This window comes from Myxine glutinosa, chromosome 8, assembly GCF_964187855.1.
Source record: "Myxine glutinosa chromosome 8, kmMyxGlut1.1, whole genome shotgun sequence".
Taxonomy (NCBI): domain Eukaryota; kingdom Metazoa; phylum Chordata; class Myxini; order Myxiniformes; family Myxinidae; genus Myxine; species Myxine glutinosa.
In genome coordinates this window covers 103,289,875-103,311,532 of record NC_136268.1, presented here as the reverse complement: position 1 = coordinate 103,311,532, position 21,658 = coordinate 103,289,875, and the positions used below count along the sequence as shown (strand labels likewise).

Genomic DNA, 21,658 nt, shown 5'->3' with positions numbered 1-21,658 from the left:
TTTTGGAAGGAGACGGGCCTTGAAAACAGGAGTTTTAAGATTAAACGGACGTGAATATTTGCTCCAAGTAAATCAATTAATTAGCTTTCCAACAAAGTAAATCGATTATTAGCTTCCCAACAGTACAATGTTTCCCCTTCAGAATAAAGTGTGATTAACGGACCGACTGACCGACACTATAAGTTACAGATTAAGCAGTAATATTACTCATTTGGAAAATCAAAACTAACGCAGTAATATTACTCATTTGGATAATCAAAACTAAGGCAGTAATATTACTAATTTGGGTAATTGATGGGATGCTCATAGCAAGTGGGAGGATTCTATTGCAAAGAACCAAGTTTGCACAGAGCATTACTCATTGCAGAGTGGAAATTTCCCCCGAGTAGCCATGGAAATGAAATTCATGGCAGTGAGGGCAATGCAACTAGTCTCGAGCAACTTCGCCAGCAAGCCACTCGTCAAAACAACGCATAGCATCCAGAAATACCCAGCATTCCATATTTTCTGCATTCTGTTCCGGTCCCCACCATGTCCCTCACCTTGTTCCTCAGATCCGGTACACCGAGTCTGCTTACTTCCACTATCATGCCTTCTGCCTCAGCCAGCTGGATGCTCATGTATGATGTTTCATCCCAAGTGCCACAGAGTGTGCTGTCTCTCCATGGGGAGCCTGTACACAATGCACTTGAATGTTAAACCATAAAACCCCTCTATTACCACCAAACCTGCCAAATTTCCTCAGTGTAAGCAAGTAAGTTTTGTCCTCCATTCAAAAGAACAGGCATCATGTCTGGATTTCAACATTAAAAGACACACACACACACACACAAACACACTTTTGTCATTGCGCGTTTAACTACACTCACCCACTCTCTACTCAAAAAATCTCCAGGATTTTTTTTGTTCTACCAAAACGTCTGCTTACAATCACACAGGCCTTCAGCATTTTTCACCACACATGGTAGCTAATTGGCACAGGTTCAACAGACCATCCTAGCCTTGGCAAAACCACTCTAAGGCCTTGGCTTATTGCAGTTTCATAACCACACCAGCATCTGGCAATGGGGGCCCCAGAATCCTCTCGTTTCAAAGCTTTGCCTCTTTCTACAAACTGCAGCCATTTACTGAATCAAAACAAAGTTGGGGATTAATAGTATGACTTTTTTTATATACAGGATATATTTAAAAAATCATCAGCTCTCAGGTATCTGCCATGGCAGACTTCACAGAGTAAAGTTACACAATCTTGGCAAGCTCACAGTGGTATTGCAAGGTGGGTTATCAAATGGACCTTTGCGTTTTTGCATTGTTAGAAATGGCTTTGTTGTACGTGAAGAATTGCCTTGCATCTCGGTTTCATTTCCATTGTAATCCAACAATGAGAATCGCATTATGGAGCAACAAACTCCACAAGCATTTCCAAAGTTTTGTTCAAAACTTTATTGCTAAAGAGTTTGTCGTCAGTTAAACTGCACGAAAACAAAAGACTAACAGTTTGGGTTATCCACCGATTATTTCAAGGTGGATAACCCAAACTGGTTTATCCTTTTCTTTTTGTACTCCTGTGCCACCAACTCAGACTGCTAGCTCTTTGCTAGAATTAGCAATCATGTTTAAACTGGACAAACCCGATTGTGGTTGGGATGGGAAAGAACCCGAGATTCAAGCAATGTTGGAGTGAAATGAACCGAAGCAAAAATGGTGTTTAGGAGTGGAAGCAGAGCAAATGTCCATCTCCCTCTAGCGAGGGCAATGGGAGTAGATCTATGTATCTGACTAATTCCTGCAGGTTCTAAATGAATTTCTTTTTTCTTCAATCACAAATGAGAGCTTTAGAATGACCAAAAGATGTTATTTGGGCTTTTCTTTATCATTAACTGCCTCTTTTACCTTCCTGGTTCATCAATGTCCAGGATCAAAGATGCACCTGGTGCCAAGGTACAAGCACCACTAGGGAATCTAATACCCCAAACAACAGGCCACATAAAATTCGGGTATGAAATAGAATGGGGATAACATATAAAAATGATCCAAAATTGATGTGAAAGTGTGCAATTTGCAGCACCACATTAAATTATGTGGTGGTTCAGGTTTGAAACTATTTATCTTTGCCCAAGATTTAACATCTTTACATGCGTTTCAATTGGGAACCCTATGGACATTTCCATTCGGAATGGTTAATTCTGATATTCGGTGCTGGTGGGCATGTGATAATGCTTCAAACCAATCAGTTATCTCGATGTCCCTGCTCTCAGATGTTGTGTTTGTGTTCCTCCCCCTCTCACCCCATCTTGTCTACCGCTCCCCATGTTATATGTTTTATGTGTCGGTTTGTCTTTGTGTGATTAATGTTAGCTCTTTCACGAGCCTCGATCTTGTATACAAAAAAGAAAAAGAAAAAGTAAGAAACAGGGTACTTTGAACATTATGCGTTTGGTGACACAGCTCGGCTTCTCTGTCCATTTTGCATGAAGCACAAGGGGAAGACTTGCTAGGGTAAACTTGAATAATCGTTATTTTTACATTGAGACTTTTTTGTGCATTTTTCCCCGATCTCCGCAATATTGGCAAATTCAATTTTACCAGATTAAACCACCAATCGAAAAATCATCATCGTGGCACTTGGCGAGCTCTGCACTCAGTGTGCTTCTGACGGCCTTTGGGCTCTGCTTTGCGCTTTGGCCTCGGTGCTAAAAGGGGTTAACCAAACAGGCCAATCATCGTTACCGCAGCCCAATGTGCGGTCAGCACATTTGGTGCCACATTACAGCGTAAATTGAACTTTGCTCTCTTTTGGGCCCATGACCAAGATGGGGCTATCAAATGGCTTGGGGGAAAAAAAGATCTCCAATGCTAGCTAAGAATGGAAGCCATAACCGTGTGATTTGAAGTAAACTGATTGACAAAGATGGTAAAAAAGACCATGCTCGTTATATAAAACGTATGATTTATTGTGTGCCATTAAGTGTCACATGCAGCAAAAACCTCACTTGCAAACTTCAGGTGTTTATTCGCAACTCACTCCAATGATCGTGCTGAACAAACCGAAGGTGTCAGACCCCACCAAACCCTTCCCCAAATTGCAACGCTCTCAGCCACTAATTATTCAGTTATGAACGTAAAGCTGGTGTCGTTAAGGCAGTAACAAGCTTTTGAGGCTGTTTAACTTGCGCACAAATACAGGTGAATGAAATAACAATTCAGAAGACACAGGAAGCATTTTTTCCACTTTTCTTTACATGGAGGAGAAAGACCCATCAGATGCACCAGGATGGTATTCTGAAGATGCCAAGCATCATGATGTCCATGCAAAACAAAGATGAGAATCCCACGAGACTCCCAAACATCCAAATTTGAGGTGCAAAAAAAGAAGGCAGTGCACATTCGCAGCAATTAAAACGGGGCTATGTGCAGTACTGGCTCATACAGACAATTTGTCTGATCACATGACCACCGCACTGCCAGGTAGAGCTCCCAGCTCCCCCAGTCCCACACCTGCGTCGTTTGGAGTTTCACAGAGCACTCGCTCTAATGCCCGTCGCAAATCATCATTGGCTGCCAGTCCTTCTTCAAGCTGTTGCCACAGGTTGCAAATGTCAGCCAACGCCTTGTCCATTGATGCGCTGTCACAAAATGTACATGACAGAGAACTAAGCATATACAGAGAAAATAGAGCAACACTTTTTCCACAAAGATATCAGTGAATCGCACAAATACCCACCTTGTATCATCCCGCAGAGATATTTGATTTTTAACCACAACATATTTGAATCGGTTTTACCTCAAACAATAAATAAATAAATAAATAAATAAAATTCCCAAAGAGGTGCTAACTCGAACCACACTATCCACCATACACAGCTGAAAAAGCATAGTCAATTAAAACTTGCTGCAAACAGTGCACAACCCATTTAACGAGACGACCAGGATTACCTGTCGGCCCCTTCGTGTCCCATCTGGGCATGCAGTTTCAGTTCCGCTTGCAGAGCCATGCACAGCCGTTTGTTTTCAGCTATAAGCTCTTCAAGAGATTTCCGCAGCTGAAATGCATGAGAATGAGTGTTAAGCCAATCACAACTGATCTGATGCCACTCACAGAGCAAATGCAGGTAGACCTCACTATGAACCTGTCTTACCTTGCACTGCTCCTCACTTTCTCTGACTGCCGTCTCATGCCGGGAGAATCTTTTGACACGTCCACACGAGCCATCGCGGCTGCTCTTGCTTGATGGAGCCCTTTCGTCTGAATAGATCACTGCTTGTGAGACATCTGTGGACTCTCCCCCCGAAAGCTGGCCTACAAAAGCACGTTATAGGCACACAAGCCACTCAGAACATGTCAAAGCTTTTAAAAAACAGTTCATAGTTGGTATGTTCCACTATGCTACAGATGCTTGGATTAATATCCAAAGACAAGACCATGTAGTGCACACTCTGCATTTCTCTTGCTCTGCATCTGGACAGGAGAAGCACACTTATGAAGTTAATTAAAATAAAAGACCCCTTTTGGCAGTGTAAAAACCACAGGTGACCAACTCAATTACCACTCCGGCAGGAACGTACCGTGAGGCTCATCGGTGCGAACGCGAAACGTCTGCTGTAGCTTTAGCATGTGAGGCTGTCCGGCCTGGTTCTGTAACTTGTCCAACAGCTGGTCCTTCCCATGTCCACTGTTCACCAGTTTCTGCACCACACATACATACAACAATAACACAAGTCAAAGCTGTGGATGCTACGTTAATTTTGGGGAGTTATAGGTTACTTATTAAGAAGGCCAACAAGTATTCCTACCTTGATGATCACATCCTTTTCCTTCAACAAAACCCGCATCCTCTCTAGTTCCAACTGCCTCGACATCCAGTCATCACTCGAGCCCTGACACGACGTGTCCTGCTTGTCACGATGGGCACAGAAAATAATTAACCACAGCATGGCATCCACTCTGGAAAGCTATCAGAGCATCGCCCATCATGTGTACACAACCACATAACCTTCACAAGCAGTACATGCCCTTAACAGGTGTAATGGTCTCCACAAATGTCTGCTTCCACCAACTTTAAACTACAAGACATGACATTTGGTTTAAATTGAGCAAATAATAATGGCATTCATAATTACCCTGCGCTTGCAGAGCGAAAAGCAGGGTTAAGCAGGGTTTTTTGTGATTGATGTTAGCTCTTACACGAGCCTCGATGTTGTATACAAAAAAAAAAAGAAAAAAAAAAAGCATTCGGTGCGTACGTGCATGCGTACATGTCTGCATTTTTTAAATTCATTTTCTCGGCAACCGTTGGTTCGATTGGCACAACATTTTACCATAGGAGTGCCTCCACCTGTATAATTTTTTTATTCGTAATTATGACGACATAGGTCACGTGGTACAGACGCCATCTTGGAAAAACGTTACACCTCTATATCTCCCAAACCGCTCAATGGAAAAAAATGAAATGAGACATGGCTCATTGTCAAGTACTCCCCATGGGGAATAAGATATGTTGATGACGATGTCATCGGTGCCTTCATTATGACGTCATAATTCGACAAGTACAACGCTTGATATGATCAGTATGAAAAAAAAAAAAATCCTCTGCACCTGTTAGCCCGATGGAAAAAAAAATCCTCTGCCCGATGGACACGAAATTTTCAGAATATGAGCAGCTCCTGTATAATTTTTTAAATGATAATTATGACATCATAGGTCAAGTTGGTACAGGCGCCATCTTGGAAAAATCGAAAAAGTACCTCTGTATCTCCGAAACCGCTCCAGGGAAAAAATTAAAACATGGCTCATTGTCAAGTACAGTACTCCCTTTGGGGAATAAGATATGTTAATGATGATGTCATCGGTGCATTAATAATGACGTCATAATTCGACAAGTACAATGCTTGATTTGATCAGCATGATTTTTTTTCTCTGCAATTCTTGGTCCGATTGACACGAAATTTTCACTATAGGCGGGCCTCCTCCTGTATAATATTTTAATGATTTATGACATCATAGGTCATGTGGTACAGGCACCATCTTGGAAAATCTTCGCACCTCTAGATCTCTGAAACCACTCCATGGAAGAAATTGAGACCTGGCTCATTGTCAACGACTCCCCATGGGGAATAAGATATGTTAATGATGATATAATTGGTGCCTTTGTTATGACGTCATAATTCGACAAATACAACACTTATCCGATCATTACGAATTTTTTTCCTCAGCAACTGTTGGTCTGATCGGCACGAAATTTTCACCATAGGAGCGCCTCCTCCTTTAGAATATTTTAATGATAATTATGACATCATCAGTCAAGTGGTACAGGTGCCATCTTGGAAAAACCGAAAAACGTTGCACCTCTATATCTCCAAAATCGCTCTATGGAAAAAATTGAAACAGGCTCATTGTGAAGAACTCCATATGGGGAATAGGTGTTGTTAATTATGACGTCATTGGTGTCATAATTATGACATCATAATTCGACGGGGACAACGCTTAGTCTGATCAGTTTGAAATTTATTGAGCGTGATCTATGCAACAATTATATTAGGGAATATAAATTTATGATGTCATTGCTCACGTGGTCTGGCAGCCATATTGGAAAAAAAAAAAACGTTCAAAAACATAAGAGTTGGCTTGCACCAAGTTGACTGCGCAGGGTAAGTATTCTATGAATACCTTAGAGTTCAAACATTGCACTAAATCATATACAGTACTGCAATGTGGGACAAACAATGTTGGATTTATTAACCATTCATCTCATCTCTATATTAAACATCTCCTTTTAATATAAACCTTCTCCTGTACTTCTTGACGATTTTGTCAACCCTCAACTCTGAGTGTGCAACAATTGAATGGCACATACGTCAGATATATGCTGCTGCTGCAGGCGCTCTTGCAGGCAGTGCATTTCAAAGGTGTGACGCTCTTTCTGGAGCTGTTTCTCATTAAGAACTTCCTGCAGAAGCTGCTCACGCTCAGATAAACGCAAAATCAGCTGCTGAGTAGTCTCCTCCACGGCCCGGCCCGATCGGTCCAACAGTGCTGCCCTGGCTTCCTGTAATTGCAGGACACACACACCACAGCCAGGCACAGAGTGATCTCCAAGTGGAAAAGATATCAAAGCCAGGGGAGGATCGTCATCATATGAATGATGAATGAATGATCATTTTAAGGCCATTTTCCCCGCTAGAGCGGGGGTTAGCCTTGCGGGCCCCATGACAATCATGGTTCCCTGTTTGAGGCAATGTTTTTATGGCCGGATGCCCTTCCTGACGCCAACCCTTAGTCGCCTCTTATGATGCGCAGGGATACGGTGTACCTATTCTAAACCAGGGTACACACCGGGATCATTCATCCCAGCAAGCTGGTACTCAATTTGCCGACCTCGGAAGGATGACAGGCTGAGTCAACCCCCTGGCGTTAATTCAGCGATCGACCGGGATTCGAACCCAGGATCCTCGGATCCCAAGCCTGGACCCTAACCGCTAAGCCAACACCAGGCTTGGCTTAGCACCAGGTCAACCTGGTGCTAAGCACCTTGGCACCAGGCCAACACCAGTCATCATACTTGGGTTTAAAATGGCAAACTTATTGGACAGATTCAAGTCTAAGCATAGTGTATATATATGCCAAAATAAAATCACAGATCTGAAAAAAATCGCATATTACGTTTGCATAAAGGTCTTAGCATCTCCACATATGGAGGAATATTGGACTTTGTCATGGCTAGTGTCAGGCTGCGTCTGTGAACAAATGGAAAAATAGGTTTTATCAACTGAAGGTTGACCTAAAGGTGGTTTAACTGAAGGTTGACAACGGTGTGCTCAACCATGAGAAGCAAAGTAAGGCTGACGTTTTGAGTGTTAACCTCTAGCTCTTGCTCCGACGAAGGGTATTAATTACTCCTCATAAGGAAACCTTCAAGTCCAAAAAAAAAAAAAAAGTGTAAACACCATTGCATCAGCAAACCTGCAGATCACGCGAGAGGATGTCGAGCATAGAGCACTGCTGCGTAGTCAGAGAGTCCATGTCAGCGAGGGTGCTCGTGTGTTCTTCCTCAAGTCTTCTGCGTTCACGCTGTAGGTCTTTGTATGCAGTGGCCAGGTGCTGGAGCTCTTTGTCTTTCTCTCTGATTATTTCATCCAAGCTCTATGAGACATAAGTAAAAGCAATCATGAGATTGATCATATTTAACTCTGGATGGACAAAGGAAGAGAAGAATTGCAACTTTTCAGTATGAGCTTTGACCTAATTTAAACTGCATCAAATTGCACTTGTGGCAATGACATCACAATAAGCACATATGCAAGTGGTGCAGGTTGAAGTCGCTTACTGTCATGGACGCTTCGTTGTCCCTTAGCAGGCACTGCATGCGCTCCAGATTACTCTCTCTTTCACGTAGGGTGAGACGCAGCTCAGAAATCTCCTTTTCTTTCTCTTGCACTGCCATGGCCTGGTCTCCAAATTCCCGCTGCAGCCCAACAGACTCGCCATCAATAATGGCACCAAGCTAGAGAATAACTATTAACTAGACATAGGTCTCGTAGCAGTTCATCACAAAGATAATCTTTGATTGACCAAGGCAAGATCGTTCAACAGTATAGAACAAAAAAGGTCACAGTCTGTCACACAGTATAACCCTTGCCAGCCCAATATCTTCTACATTGTGAACTCGAGATATGTGGAGCAGATGTTAATCGGGTATCCTTGGAATACAAAAATATGTTCTGTTGATAAAAGTTTAGAGCGGTCCTACCTCTCGAGCTTGTTCTCGATCTTTGAGGCGCTCACGTAGCTTTGAGATCAGCACCGATGTCCCATCCTCACATTGCTCCGAGGGACTCTTCAACATCTCAAGGTACTCCTGTGAACAAGTGCATTATAGTGGAGGACAATCAGGACTTGATAGGATATGCGACTTAAAACTGATTCTGATAAAACTGAATCAGGACTTGATAGGATATGCGACTTAAAACGGATTAAGATGATTCTGATTGAGTCGTTTAGTGATGGAGAAGGTGAAATTGCACCCAACAAATAATAAGTCAGAGGGGTGGGGTGGGGGAAAGATGGGTAAAGAATGAGGTGGTGACAGTGTGAAATTCAGAAGTTGCCAAAATGAATGGTACCTGAAGGAGACTGTCTTTGTGCTTTAATGAGTCAGACAGTCGAGCCACGAGGAGCTCCTGACTCTGTCTTTGGCGTTGCTCTTCTGCCAATAACGTATCATAACGCTGACTCAAATTGTACTCTCTATCACTGGCCTCAGCTTGTTGCCGCCGTCCAGTTTCACGCAGCTCCTAACACGAAGAGACACAACACCATGGCAACACCATCAACAGGATACATTCGAAAAGAGCATGGCATGATCACCAGCTCAGTGATGTATCCAAAGGAATGTATTGTAACCGGCTATGAAATGAAATACCACATTATCCTTTTGCTCTAGCCAAGGCCCATCCAGTGCCACTCCTTTGCAACCCAAGAACAGAACAGGTCCAATGGGTTCTATCAATGCCTTTGGATTGTCCTGCATGGCCCAAAACGTGAGGCATTACCTGCAACCTCCGCTTGCAGCGATGCAGGTCTGATAGTGTCTCATCCCTCTCGACGTCCGCTGAATCACGGCTGGCACAGGCTGCAGCGAGCTCCTGCGTACGGCGGGCCAACTCACGAGACACCGCCTGCAGCTGTCCCTTGCATTGCAGCAAGCATGCATGCAACTGCAACTCCTCTTCCTGCTTCTCGTTCAACAGCGCTTGGTGCTCTCCCGTACCCTAATGGTGAAGATGGCACAGAGCCCATTCAGATCTGTGCAACAGAGAAGCCGTTGAGGTTTCATGTTAAGGGATTACAGAAGACCTCTGTTACCTGAAACTTCGCCATTTGTGCTTTGTGAGCAAGGTCTCGTGCCGACACAAGGGCTCCATCCTTCTCCTCAATCTGAATGCATAGTTCTTCCATCTAGAAGGAACGTATAGTACAGCATCACAACACATTGTCAAAATATGCACAAAACACCTGAAGGTTCATCAGCTTCACTCGACTCCATCTAGCTGCATGCTAGACCAGGAGCTACATGGAAAAATTATGGTGAACCCATCAACAAAACGTATTTCATTTGCATTACGTTACATCAACATCCCTAAACCTAACAAAACATGATCCATGGAATTGTTTTTTCGAGGTAAATTGCGTCATTTCAGAATTACCTCTGCCACCGAAGGTGGACAGAGATTTATGTTTCCACCCCTGTTTGTCTGTGAGCAGGATATATCAAAACGTTGTGGACGGATTTGGACAAAACTTGGTGGACAGTTTGGTTGTGTCAAAGACAAATTTATTAGATTTTGGTGAAGATCCAAATTGGGATCTGGCCTATCAAGGAATACAAAATATAAACTGTTCAGCCTAGCAGATGTATGCACTCTATTGAATGCCATTTTAGTTGGCGTAATGTAATTTCACCATTAACTTGAAAAGATGAAAGCATAATGAAGATCTGGAAAAAGCTATAGGGCTCCTAAAAATGTATCTTGTCTCAAAGAGGTTCAATCATTTTATGGTGGTATTTGATGGTTATTCAGATGCCCACCTCCACCAAGGACAGCACTCAGCAGATGTTGCACATCTGATTTTACAGGACTGATAATATGCTTTCAGAAGAATATGAATGAATGAATGAATGAAATGAAAACAGGGATGCTTTCAGAAGAATATGAAATCGAAATTGAAAATTGCAGAATTTCTGTCAAATAAGATTAGCAAGCAGAGATTCATTGCAGCACCCAGGGTGAAAAAATAGAATGCTCTAAAATCCAAACAAGACAAGCAAAAGGAGATACATGTCTCTTGATAGTGCAAACTGCAGTCCAATAAAATGCAAACTGTGATGGGTAGTGATCTTCTTGTTCTTTTAGGTAACCATGTAGGTTTGAACACCTTCAGGTTTACTTCATATCAGAGCCAAAGAAAGGTGCTACATTTCAAAGATACAGCGCCTTCAGAAAGTATTCACACCCCTTGACTTTTTCACATTTTGTTGTGTTACAGCCTGAATTTTAAATGGATTAAATTGAGATTTTTTTTTTTTTATCACTGATATACATAGCACCCCATAATATCAAAGCGTTTTTATTTTTTACAAAATAATTAAAAATGAAAAGCTGTAATGTCTTGAGACAATGAGTATTCAACCCCTTTGCTGTTACACTCCAAATTGACCTTAGGTGCATCCAATTTCTTTTGATCATCCTTAAGATGTCTCTGCAACTTGATTTGAGCCCACTTGATTGGATTGGGCAATTCAATTGATTGCACATGATTTAGAAAGAGAAACACCTTTCTTTACAAGGTCCCATAGTTGAAAGTGCATGTCAGAGCAGAAACTCTACCAGCAGGTCCAAGGAACTGTCCATATAACTCCAAGATAGAATTTTGAGGAGGCACAGACCTGGGAAAGTGTATAAAACAATTTCTAGTGTCCAAATTCGCAAGAGCACAGTGAGCTCCATCATTAGGAAATGGATAGAATAGGAATCTACCCAGACTCTTCCTTTAGCTGGCCGATCGACCAGAGCAATCGGACAAGAAGGACCTTGGTCAGGGAGATGACAAAGAACCCAATGACTACTCTGACAGAACTACAGAGTTTCTTGGCTGAGATGGGAGAACCTGCCAGAAAGACAACAGTCTCTGCAGCCCTTCACAAATCTAGGCTTTATGGGAGAGTGGCCAAACGGAAGCCACTCCTGAGAAAAATGAACATGACAGCACGCTTGGAGTTTGCAAAAAGGCACATGGAAGACTGAGAGCATGAGGCAAAATATTATGTGGTCTGATGAGATGCATATTGAAATCTTCGGCCTGAATGCAAAGTGCTATGCCTGGCAAAACAGAGCACAGGTCATCACCCATATAACACCAACCCTACTGTGAAGCATGGTTTCTGCAGCATCATGCTATGGGGATGCTTTCAGTGGCAGGGACTGGGAGACTTGTAATGATAGAGGGAATAATGAATGGAGCCAAATAGAAGCAATTGCTTGAGGAGAACCTACTTCAGAGTGCAAAAGAGCTTGAACTGCAGCGAAGATTTATGCTCCAACAGGAGAATGACTCTAAGCATACAGCCAAAGCAATAATGGAATGGCTTCAGAACAAGAATGTGAAAGTCCTTGAGTGGCCCAGCCAAAGCTACACACCAGAGTCAGACTTGAATCCCATTGAGAATCTGTGGAGACTTGAAGATTTCTGTTCACCGACACTCCCCATCCAACTTGACAAAGCTTGAGCAAATCTGCAAGGAAGAATGGGAGAAACTCCCCAAATCCAAATGTGCAAAGCCGAAGCAGACATACCCAAGTAGCCTCAAAGCTGCAATCGCTGCAGTTAGGAAATGATTAACTTCTATGAAGTATTGACTCAGGGGGTTGAGTACTTGTGTAAATTAGATATTTCAGTTTTTATTTTTAATTATTTTGTAATTGTTTTTTGTAATTCAACCCTGACATTGTTGGGGTTCTACATGTAGATCAGTGACAAAAAAAATCTCAGTTTAAACCATTGAAAAAATTCAGGATGTAACACAACAAAGTGTGAAAAAGTCAAGGGGTGTGAATACTTTCTGAAGGCACTGTATATGACAAAAAGCACATCAAGGAAACAATGGGTACTGAAGCCAAAGTATCTACAGTTTGCTCATTCCATTCAAGGACGTGATACAACATCTCAAGTATTTGGGTGAGGCAAAGCTGTAGCACTGAAACAATGAGGACTAATGAGGACATGAGCAAAGATATTTGCCAACCAGGAAAACAAGCAAGAGGCTATCATAGGAGGTGAGCAAGCTTTGGCTTGCTTGTGCAGTGTACCATAAAATCAAAGTTTGGCAGGGAAACATTCAGTTTAATCCTCTTCAGTAGGGATTCAGGGTTCAAAAATATTTGTTTCAAGGGCTCTTTTCGAGAAAAAAAAACTGTCTTGTTTAATCTCTCTCGAGGGCTACTTTTTGATTTTCGGAGACCTTTTTTGTTTACGGAGGCTCCCTTTTCATATTCACTAACTTTTTCTTCAGTGATGCAGTCACGGAGTAACATTACCTTCTGTATTTATGTTGAAATATTCTTTAGGGTTTTCTTCTTTTTATTGACCTTTTTTGCAGTTTTACAAATCGATAACATTGACATTTTAACAAAATGTAAGTAATGGGGTTCGGGACCATTTATTATTACCTTTTACTTAGCTACAAATGCTTAGGCATTCTAGAGTGATTTTGTTTTTAATCCCCAAAAATTCAACTTTGTTTTTTCATAATGTTCAAATTATTTTTTCCGAAACACTCCCTGACAAACACTGATTAACATCTGAATGTTTTTATGAAGATCCGTTTCTTCGATCGATCATTTGATCATCGCTCATTTCAGAGAAAAATGGCGACACACAGACAGACAGACAGACAGACACAGACACAGAAACACAAACGGCTCTCCTATATAATAGATATTCATGCATTTACAGGACTTTCATTGGAATAGTCAGGTTCACTATGTTTTTTCGTTCAAAATCATGGTAGATTAGCAAACCTATACATTTTTGGAAACGTTATTACATGGAAAATCTGAAAATCAATGTTTACATTTGCCAATTCCAACCAATTCGATTCGACCAATTCGACCAATTCGACCAATCGACCAATTCCATTCGACCAATTCGACCATTCGACCAATCGCTTCGATCGACCATTCGACCATTCGACCAATTCGATCGATTCGATTCGATTCGATTCGATTCATCGAATTCGATTCGATCGACCATTCGACCAATTCGATTTGCCAATCAATTTGACCGACCTTTGCTTGTGTGGAACGGACTGTGAAAACGATGCGGACTATATTGTCGGATACGACACACATGACAGTGATGACGAACTCTAAATGGCATATTCTGTAATCGTGTATGTTTGATGCCATTGACTGCCTGTGTATATTTTGTCATTGACTGCCTGTGTAGATGTGAAGTTATACTGACTGCATGTGTATATATGATTTTGCTGACTGCCTGTGTATGTTTGATGATATGAATTATTGTGACACATTTTGATGTTATTAACTGCCTGTACAAAATGATAACATGTATTTGATTATGCAACTTATCACGAATATAAAGACAGTATTTTGCAATTTAAAACCTTTGATTCGTGTCTTACCATTCCCCATAGCACTAATTTGATACTTTCATTGGATTCCTTGTCCCTGAAAATATAGGTTTAGTATATTTTAAAAAGTTTTTAGGGTAATTAGAGGCAGAAATAGAACAAAATATGTATTTTACAGTGGCCATTTTGAAAATCCAAAATGGCCGCCATACAGGTATCTCTCCAAATGTAAACATTGATTTTTAGTTTCCTTATGCTACAATAGTGGGGCTGCTTAACTGATGAATTGTGCCTTTTCCCTTAAAAGCATGAAACTTGACACATGGCTAGAATACCCCAAAATAAAGATTTTTAGTCCAGGGGGCATCTCCAATTTCACCCCATATGGCGGCCATCTTGAAATTCAAGATGGCCGTCATACAAGACCTGTTTTGATGAATATCTCCATAATTAGAACAGATATCAAAATGGTTGAAGTGCCTATACCTACATTTTTAGGGTCTAGGAATCCAATGACAACATAAAATATTCAATAGTATATGGCAGCCATCTTGAAATCAAAGATGGCCGCCATAACAGACCTGTTTTGATGAATATCTCCATAATTAGAACAGCTATCTAAATGGTTGCAGTGCCTACACCTACATTTTTAGGGTCTAGGAATCCAATGGTAACATAAAATATTAAGCAGTCATATGAAAATATAAATTTTGCATAGTATCATGCATACTGGGAATGCATATAAATACTCTTAACAGGTTGGCATTCTTCAGTGATTAAAAGTGTCTATGACATCGCAGACTGTAACTGTGCCATCTTGTGGTTTTCTAGTCTTTGCTGCATTCTCCATCACATGCGCAGAGAGAAGTACAGGGAAGTGCAGCTTTCTTACACCGGCAACGACCAGTACATCCTTTTTTGCACCCACACTTAACAAGTTCATTGCAGATCTTTGCAGCCTCTGGAAGTGTTGTCCATATTGGTTTGAACTGGTTTTGTGTGCATTTCAAATGTAAACATTGATTTTTAGTTTCCTTATGCTATAACCTTTCCAAAAATGTATAGGTTTGCTAATCTACCATGATTTTGAACGAAATATAATTTATTGACATAGTGAACCTGACTAGAAACAGGAATCCTCTTCCTCTTCTTTGTAGAGAAGTTTCTGTATTGCTAATGGGGGGAGGGGCGTGTTTGTATGCTTAGTCGAGGCTCATATGGGGGCTAATACATACAACATATAATAAAGGAGTGGGAGACAAGAGAGGGAGAGAGAGAGGGAAGCACAATAACAGTGGAGAACAGGGACACAAACACACACAAAACACCAAAACGCGTCTCTGTGGCTGTCCGTCTGCCTTTGTACCTTATATGCACGGCCACATCTTTTAAGATACAAACTGCAAACCCAGGGTACAAATACAACTTTGTGTGGGCGTAACAGAGGCTATGTGGCTATGGTGTCACGTGGGAGCGCTGTAGGCATGGGGGGCACAAATTCTCTATGTAAATGTGTACCCTGCAGCACCACCCAGGTGGTGCCAGAGGGTGTTACAATTTCCTTCTTCACCTGGACAACACTGAGGTTAAAGCACTCTTTGCATGGGTAAATTTTTCCGCAGTCCCTTCTCCCTCACCCCAAAAATGGAGGGGCCTGTCAGAGCGTGGCAGGTAGCCAATCCCATAACCCTAACCCTCCATTTTGGGGGTAAATAGTGAAGTTGTTGTCCTGTTAATTTAAATGACATAATTCTGCTAGTTGTGAATATTACGAAAATCAGGAATAATACCAATTGTAGTTTTACATAATTTCCCACCCAAAAATATGTTCCACCCAAATAAACCTTTAATATGTTGTTTATGAATGTTGTCTGAACACAACACAAGTGAAATCCATTTTGGTGCAATTAGCGATCGGTCACGTCATTCAGCTCCTGGACGATGTTGTGTCAGAGCCAAACCAAGACTTTTCTGCAGGCCTCCTGTGGGAGAGTATGAGAATGTTTGAAAGGTAGCATTACAGTAGCCGTGGATCCTACCTCTTTGTCTTTCGCACGAAGGGCCATAGTGAGGCCTTGGATAGCTTTATCCCTTTTCAAAATATTCTGCTCCTGAACCTTCATTTTCTCCTCTTTTTGTGCTAATTTCTCCAGCAATGCCTAGAGGAAAATCAAGGCAGGGGAAAAAGAGAAATGCTTACAGAATATTAAATTTCTTTTTTACATTGTCATTACAATGGGCTGGCAAGATGACCAAGAGGTAGGTACGAACAGTCACATATAAGCTGTCTAGCCTGGGTTCAAATCCTGAGTCAGCTACAAACTGTCATCCTGGTGTTTCACAGGCAGGGCGATTCATCAATTCATCAACGGATGTTTAACTGAAAGTCCCGTCTGCTGGCATGAGTTGGTGAATGTTAAATATCCCTCGATGTCCTTTTGAAAAGTAGGTGAGCTATCGCCGGCATCCTGGCCAAATTGCAAATTTCAGCTCTAACCTTAGTCAAACGTAGCCTGGCCAGCCAGTTCGTGATAGACTTGAGTCAAGCTTTCCCCAGCCAAACAGCAAAAGCCACCTGAAATTATATCTATTCCACCCCAGGGATGACCGTCGATGGGCAATGGAACAAAATGGAAGGCCAGTGCAGCCTGCAGACAATCAACAAAACTATTAAGGGGCACACAGAAGATCACGACCTGCTTTCACCTGATTAGCAGCTTCAGCAGTCCGCCGCGCATCCCAGAGAGACAGGGTCTCAGATTGTGCCTGCTCCAACGCGCTCACCAGTCGGTTGCGCTCCTCACTGTTGTTTGCCTCCTCTTGCCGCTCCTCTGATACATGCTGCAGGATAGAGGCAGGTAGATTTTGGCACGCTACTGATTGTTCAATGCTGTGCTGGATACTATTATGTGGTTCAAGGGTGGTTTTGTGGTCGAAGGATCATGCAGTTTAGGGCGTCAAAATAGTTACGTGAGCCTTCCTTGTGACCCTTGATGCAACAGTATTTGATCATTGTATAAATCTTCCACTCAGCAAACAACAACGTGCAACCATTGACGGTTATTAAATGCTTACAGATGCACAAAACAAAAATGTCTGAGCTTAATGAAAGCATACTTAGCATTATGGAGCAAAAATGTAAATTATATAAAGCAAGTGCTGTATCCAAAGAGTAGAACATTTAAACCAACGTGAGTCGATGTACCTTCAATTTAATGGGAATAAAGTCTTCAAACAAGTCATCAATTAGATTGCATGGCAAAAGATCCTCATCGGCTTGTGCACAAACTGACCATGACCAACTCGGCATCAACGTCTCCAAGCGGGAGTACTGAGGTCGATAGCAGACTCTTTCTGCACTTGGTATCTTGCTGCCCTGCGGGCGAACGACTGGCCGAAAGTGAATGCCTTCAAGAAAATGGGATAAGCTAGTGAGGAAGACAGCATTGGCTTTATCTAACCGGATGGCAGGCCAGACAGTGAAAAGAGGCGTCTGGTCTAGCGGCACCTCCGGTCCCTTTTCTTCGGGTGTAGTTTGTTCGCCAACCCCAATAAGTGTCTCAATAACGGGGCCGTGAAGAGCCAGGGCTTTGTCCTCATTTTCAGCACATGCTTCGTAATCTGTTCCACTCACTTGTGAAATTTTGTGCAATGGTTTTGGCTTATGCCCTTCATCGATCTTCAAAAGGTTTGGCATGGTTGTGTATGGCTGTTCAGCATCTCCATATTCTTTCACAGTTCCAAGACATGCAATATCTTCTCCATCCAATGAAGGGTACACACTTACAAGTTCTTTACCCTGTCCCCTCTCTGGTAAAACAGCATCCATCTCGGCACCATTTTCACCAATGAAGGTCAGCTCACATCTCAGATGGTCACAATCATCACTGACAAATTTATGCACCTCTTCGTCCTCCAAGGCCACTAAAGAGTAGCTACCTTTTACTCGATCAGCTTTCTCATCCTCTTCTTCCTCTAACACATCTGTAGAAGTCTTCACCTCTTCATCAGCAATTAATTGTTCTTTCTTAACTGACTCATCTTCTCCCAACAACAGATGTGTATCACAAGGTGTGGTCTCAATGTAGTTGCTTTGTCTGGGCAACCGATCATCTGGTTGGGATTGCGAACAAAATTCCTTTTCTTCACCATCAGACACTACTTGGCTATCAGCATCTACCCAGCCATCCTCTTCTTCAAGCAGGCAGGCACCAGGACAGGACTGCAGAGGGATGGCCAGGTGACGCGGTACATGACAAACAGACTCGTACGCAGCATCGGGCACACGCAAGGCTCTGCAGCTCCGACACGACCACGGCTCGCTGCTCCCAGCACGATAGCTCTTCAGCGATCCAGAAGGAATCTCCCTCGCAAGTCCACCATTTTCCTCTGACGACCACCACCACTCATGTGTTGCCAGTGCCATGTCTTTCTGCAGCAAAGCGTTGTAACAATCATCAACAGTGGGCGGTTCCATGACACAGCTGCACCCTGGATGAGTGCGCCCATGTAGGTACGCAATGCAATGCAGCAGCCGTGCCTTATCAAAGGCCAGGCGTCGGAGATGTTCAATAGACAACGCTTGCACACGTGCCATCACCGTGTCATAACGGTACACTTGCTCGAGCATAAAGGCACACTTCGAGCAAGCAAACTCTGCCAAGCCATCCCCACGAGAGACCGCACAACGTGTCGCGTGCGCAAGCACTGTATGAAGAGCAGCCCGGCCTGGCCGCGCATGGAAGAGCCAACGCCTCCGTGTCCCACACAGCTCCCGTCCACAAATTCGGCATCCTTCTCTGTTTCGATGAGCCATCTGCCTTGGCTCCCTTACTGTCAGAGGAGGAAGAGCTAAGAACTGAGCAGTTGTTTCCGGTTGCAATTTATATTCCCACTCCGTTCACCCTTTCGTCTCATAGGCCCAGCTGAGCCGGTGACACTTATTGCCCAAAGTGAACAGTACAGATTGCCAGTGAGCCGGCGCGGGTGCATTAATCCTCGTAGCCACAGCAACAAACACTTCTCAAGGCTACTAGGCACTTGGGAGCTTCATCACTATGACAACAACCTTATTCAAGGTATTCTCCGAGTATCATCGCCGAAGAGGTGAACAAGCGCGCACACACACTGTGCAAACCAGCACAGGAATACGAAGCCGGAAGGAGCTGCCTGTGAGGCCTAAGGAGGCGAAGGCAGCGTTCTTGATACATGGCTACATCGACAGCATGAGATATTCAGAAATTCTGCCGAAGGCTCCGGCCAGCGCACCCCGCACTGCCTCACTGCAGAGGGCAGACTGCTTTGACGGATTAAAAGAGAGCGATTATTGTACAGGATACGTGGCACGCTGCCCAGATGTTTGCTTCCAGTATGACAAATGTAGTAAAGCGGACGCATCAAAAGCAGAAAATGCTCACAATTAATGATAGCAAATCCGTCCCTCAACTCCCCGTTCGCATCACACCCCCAACATTCCGCGTGATCCCCCACAAGTAGACTCTCCAAACGTGCAATTCCCTTTCATACCACTGTACAACAGCTTGGAGCTTTTAGCACATAAACACAGAGACTGTGTGAGATATGTGTCATTCTGTTAACCACACATTCCTTTAGCCCATCGCCTAGCATGAACCCGTGAAAAGTGCCAATCCTGCTGCGGGTGAAACACACCCCCAAAGCTTACTGTACAAGGTAACTTAAGTGTGTGCAAAAGAAAAAATCAGCAATTCAACCTCATAAATAAAACTAGAAAAGCAAACTCCCCGTTCAGGGATGTGTTAATGGTTGAACCCTGAATTACGATTCAATATGTAACAGGCCAGGTTGGGCTGTACCATTTTCCACGAGCAAAAAGACGAGGAAAGCCTCAATTCACGAGACGGTTTCATGAGTGCATATTTACAACACACACAAAGCCACCACACCTCTCTATCAAATTCCCGAGATGTTAGCAAGGCAAGTTCCAGGGTCTCAGAGTTATACGTGGCAATGGTGAAACATAGAAGCCATTCGAGTTGGCCCACACACACTGTATGCAGGAAACGCTGACTTATCAGTATCTACCATTCCATCATTGCCAGGCCATGCGAAACCACAACAGCCAAGCAAGGCCAGCTTGAAAAGAGAAGCAGGAATAACACTGCAGGGAAGGTCTGCCTTGAGTACGGTGGTTATCATGTTAACACAGGCAAGGTTCTTTCGGTGCGACTGTCTTCCACGTCTTATAGACTGTGTGACCATCATTCTGCCCCTGCACGCTAGTCATTGTGCCATTATCAACATACCTGAAGCACCTCAAGATCTCTGAGCAGCAGCTATTCGGTCAAACGAGGCCTGAAGGATGGACATTCACATCAGGCACTAGTTTATTGTAACATAATCCATGGAGAGGTATGTTAAGTAGAGTGTTAGCAAAGATGAAGCAAAAGGTGGTGAGCCAAAGGATCATCGATACGACCAGTAATTGTTTGTTTCTTCAAACCCAGAGCAAAGTTTCACTTCTATGCACAAAATTACACAGGCAGGAAAATAACAAACAGGAGGAAGCTGTGTTAGGGTTAAGCTAGTAAGGATGTGGGAGAAGTCAAAGTCAGGCTACGAGAAAAAAAAAAAAGGTAAGTTTCCACAATCACAAGCATCCAACCAAAACCACCAAGTGGAATTTATGAATGCGCAGTAATATTTTAGAAAGAAGAGACGTTTATCCATTTTCCTTGATTTTTTACGATACAATTTTGTTCATTTCAACGGCTGAAAGGAGACGCGTGACAGCACCAGCCTTGAATGTGCAGCACAAATTCTGCATTGCTTCAGCGGCCATTCAGTCACCCCTTAGTAACAGTACACATGGAAATAAATCTCAACAAAGGAAGAGGCCAATTGGTCCATGGTGCCTTTGGTGCATCCACACCCAGTTAACTCAATCACCCAATCCATGAGCACACACTCCCTCCATGACACCAAGCCCACTGACTCCCAAACCCAATCCAACCCCACGTCCACACAATAGGAAGGAGAGAAGCAAACTGAGGGGAGGGTGGTACATCACAAGTAGGGAATCAACAATCACTTGAATACATGGGGATTTTTGCTTTATCTTTAGGGGGGGAAGGTGTAGTTAGGTGAAGATCGTATTAACACGGATGATATGAAATACGCTTGACAAATCGGAGAATCAATATTTTAACTCGCCAAGATACCTGAGTTTAAAACAGATCGTTTTTTTAAATGACAAATGATGCAAATGCAGATAACCTGCAAGATGCATCGTCGTTAATGGGATGTTGTGCAATGGCCTATGGCCATGAGTAATGCCAGGTGGCCTGGCCATGCCAACACAGCAGGGGGTCAAAATTCAAACCCTGCAAAGACCTGATTGGAAGACTGAAGGTCAACCAGTTGATCCAACCCAGTACCCAACTGAGCAATAAAAGACAAGACGAAAAGGCTTTGTCTCTTTCAAGGCTGGCCCATAAGCATCACGAAACAAACGACAAAAATAACATCTCAAA

The 21,658-nt window shown here is 42.9% G+C and overlaps 1 protein-coding gene across 17 annotated transcripts in view; it reads right to left on the bottom strand.

The window, feature by feature from the left end:
• Positions 1 to 21,658, bottom strand: part of LOC137418161 (uncharacterized) — a 183,314-nt gene that overhangs the window by 53,995 nt on the left and 107,661 nt on the right. For 15 of the 17 annotated variants that reach the window (XM_068104168.2, XM_068104171.2, XM_068104170.2 and 12 more), the window contains exons 1-16: positions 17,353 to 19,671; positions 16,854 to 16,988; positions 16,187 to 16,306; positions 9,863 to 9,955; positions 9,550 to 9,768; positions 9,121 to 9,291; positions 8,748 to 8,855; positions 8,325 to 8,462; positions 7,961 to 8,140; positions 6,855 to 7,046; positions 4,795 to 4,893; positions 4,567 to 4,687; positions 4,140 to 4,300; positions 3,937 to 4,043; positions 3,499 to 3,626; positions 543 to 673 (exon numbers count right to left, since the gene is read on the bottom strand). In XM_068104168.2, coding sequence (XP_067960269.2) covers positions 543 to 673; positions 3,499 to 3,626; positions 3,937 to 4,043; positions 4,140 to 4,300; positions 4,567 to 4,687; positions 4,795 to 4,893; positions 6,855 to 7,046; positions 7,961 to 8,140; positions 8,325 to 8,462; positions 8,748 to 8,855; positions 9,121 to 9,291; positions 9,550 to 9,768; positions 9,863 to 9,955; positions 16,187 to 16,306; positions 16,854 to 16,988; positions 17,353 to 18,963 — 3,714 coding nt within the window. In that variant the 5' untranslated portion in view covers positions 18,964 to 19,671. Of the gene's footprint in view, positions 1 to 542; positions 674 to 3,498; positions 3,627 to 3,936; positions 4,044 to 4,139; positions 4,301 to 4,566; positions 4,688 to 4,794; positions 4,894 to 6,854; positions 7,047 to 7,960; positions 8,141 to 8,324; positions 8,463 to 8,747; positions 8,856 to 9,120; positions 9,292 to 9,549; positions 9,769 to 9,862; positions 9,956 to 16,186; positions 16,307 to 16,853; positions 16,989 to 17,352; positions 19,672 to 21,658 lie in introns of those variants that run through there. The other 2 variants (XM_068104176.2, XM_068104175.2) reach the window with 1 other exon arrangement.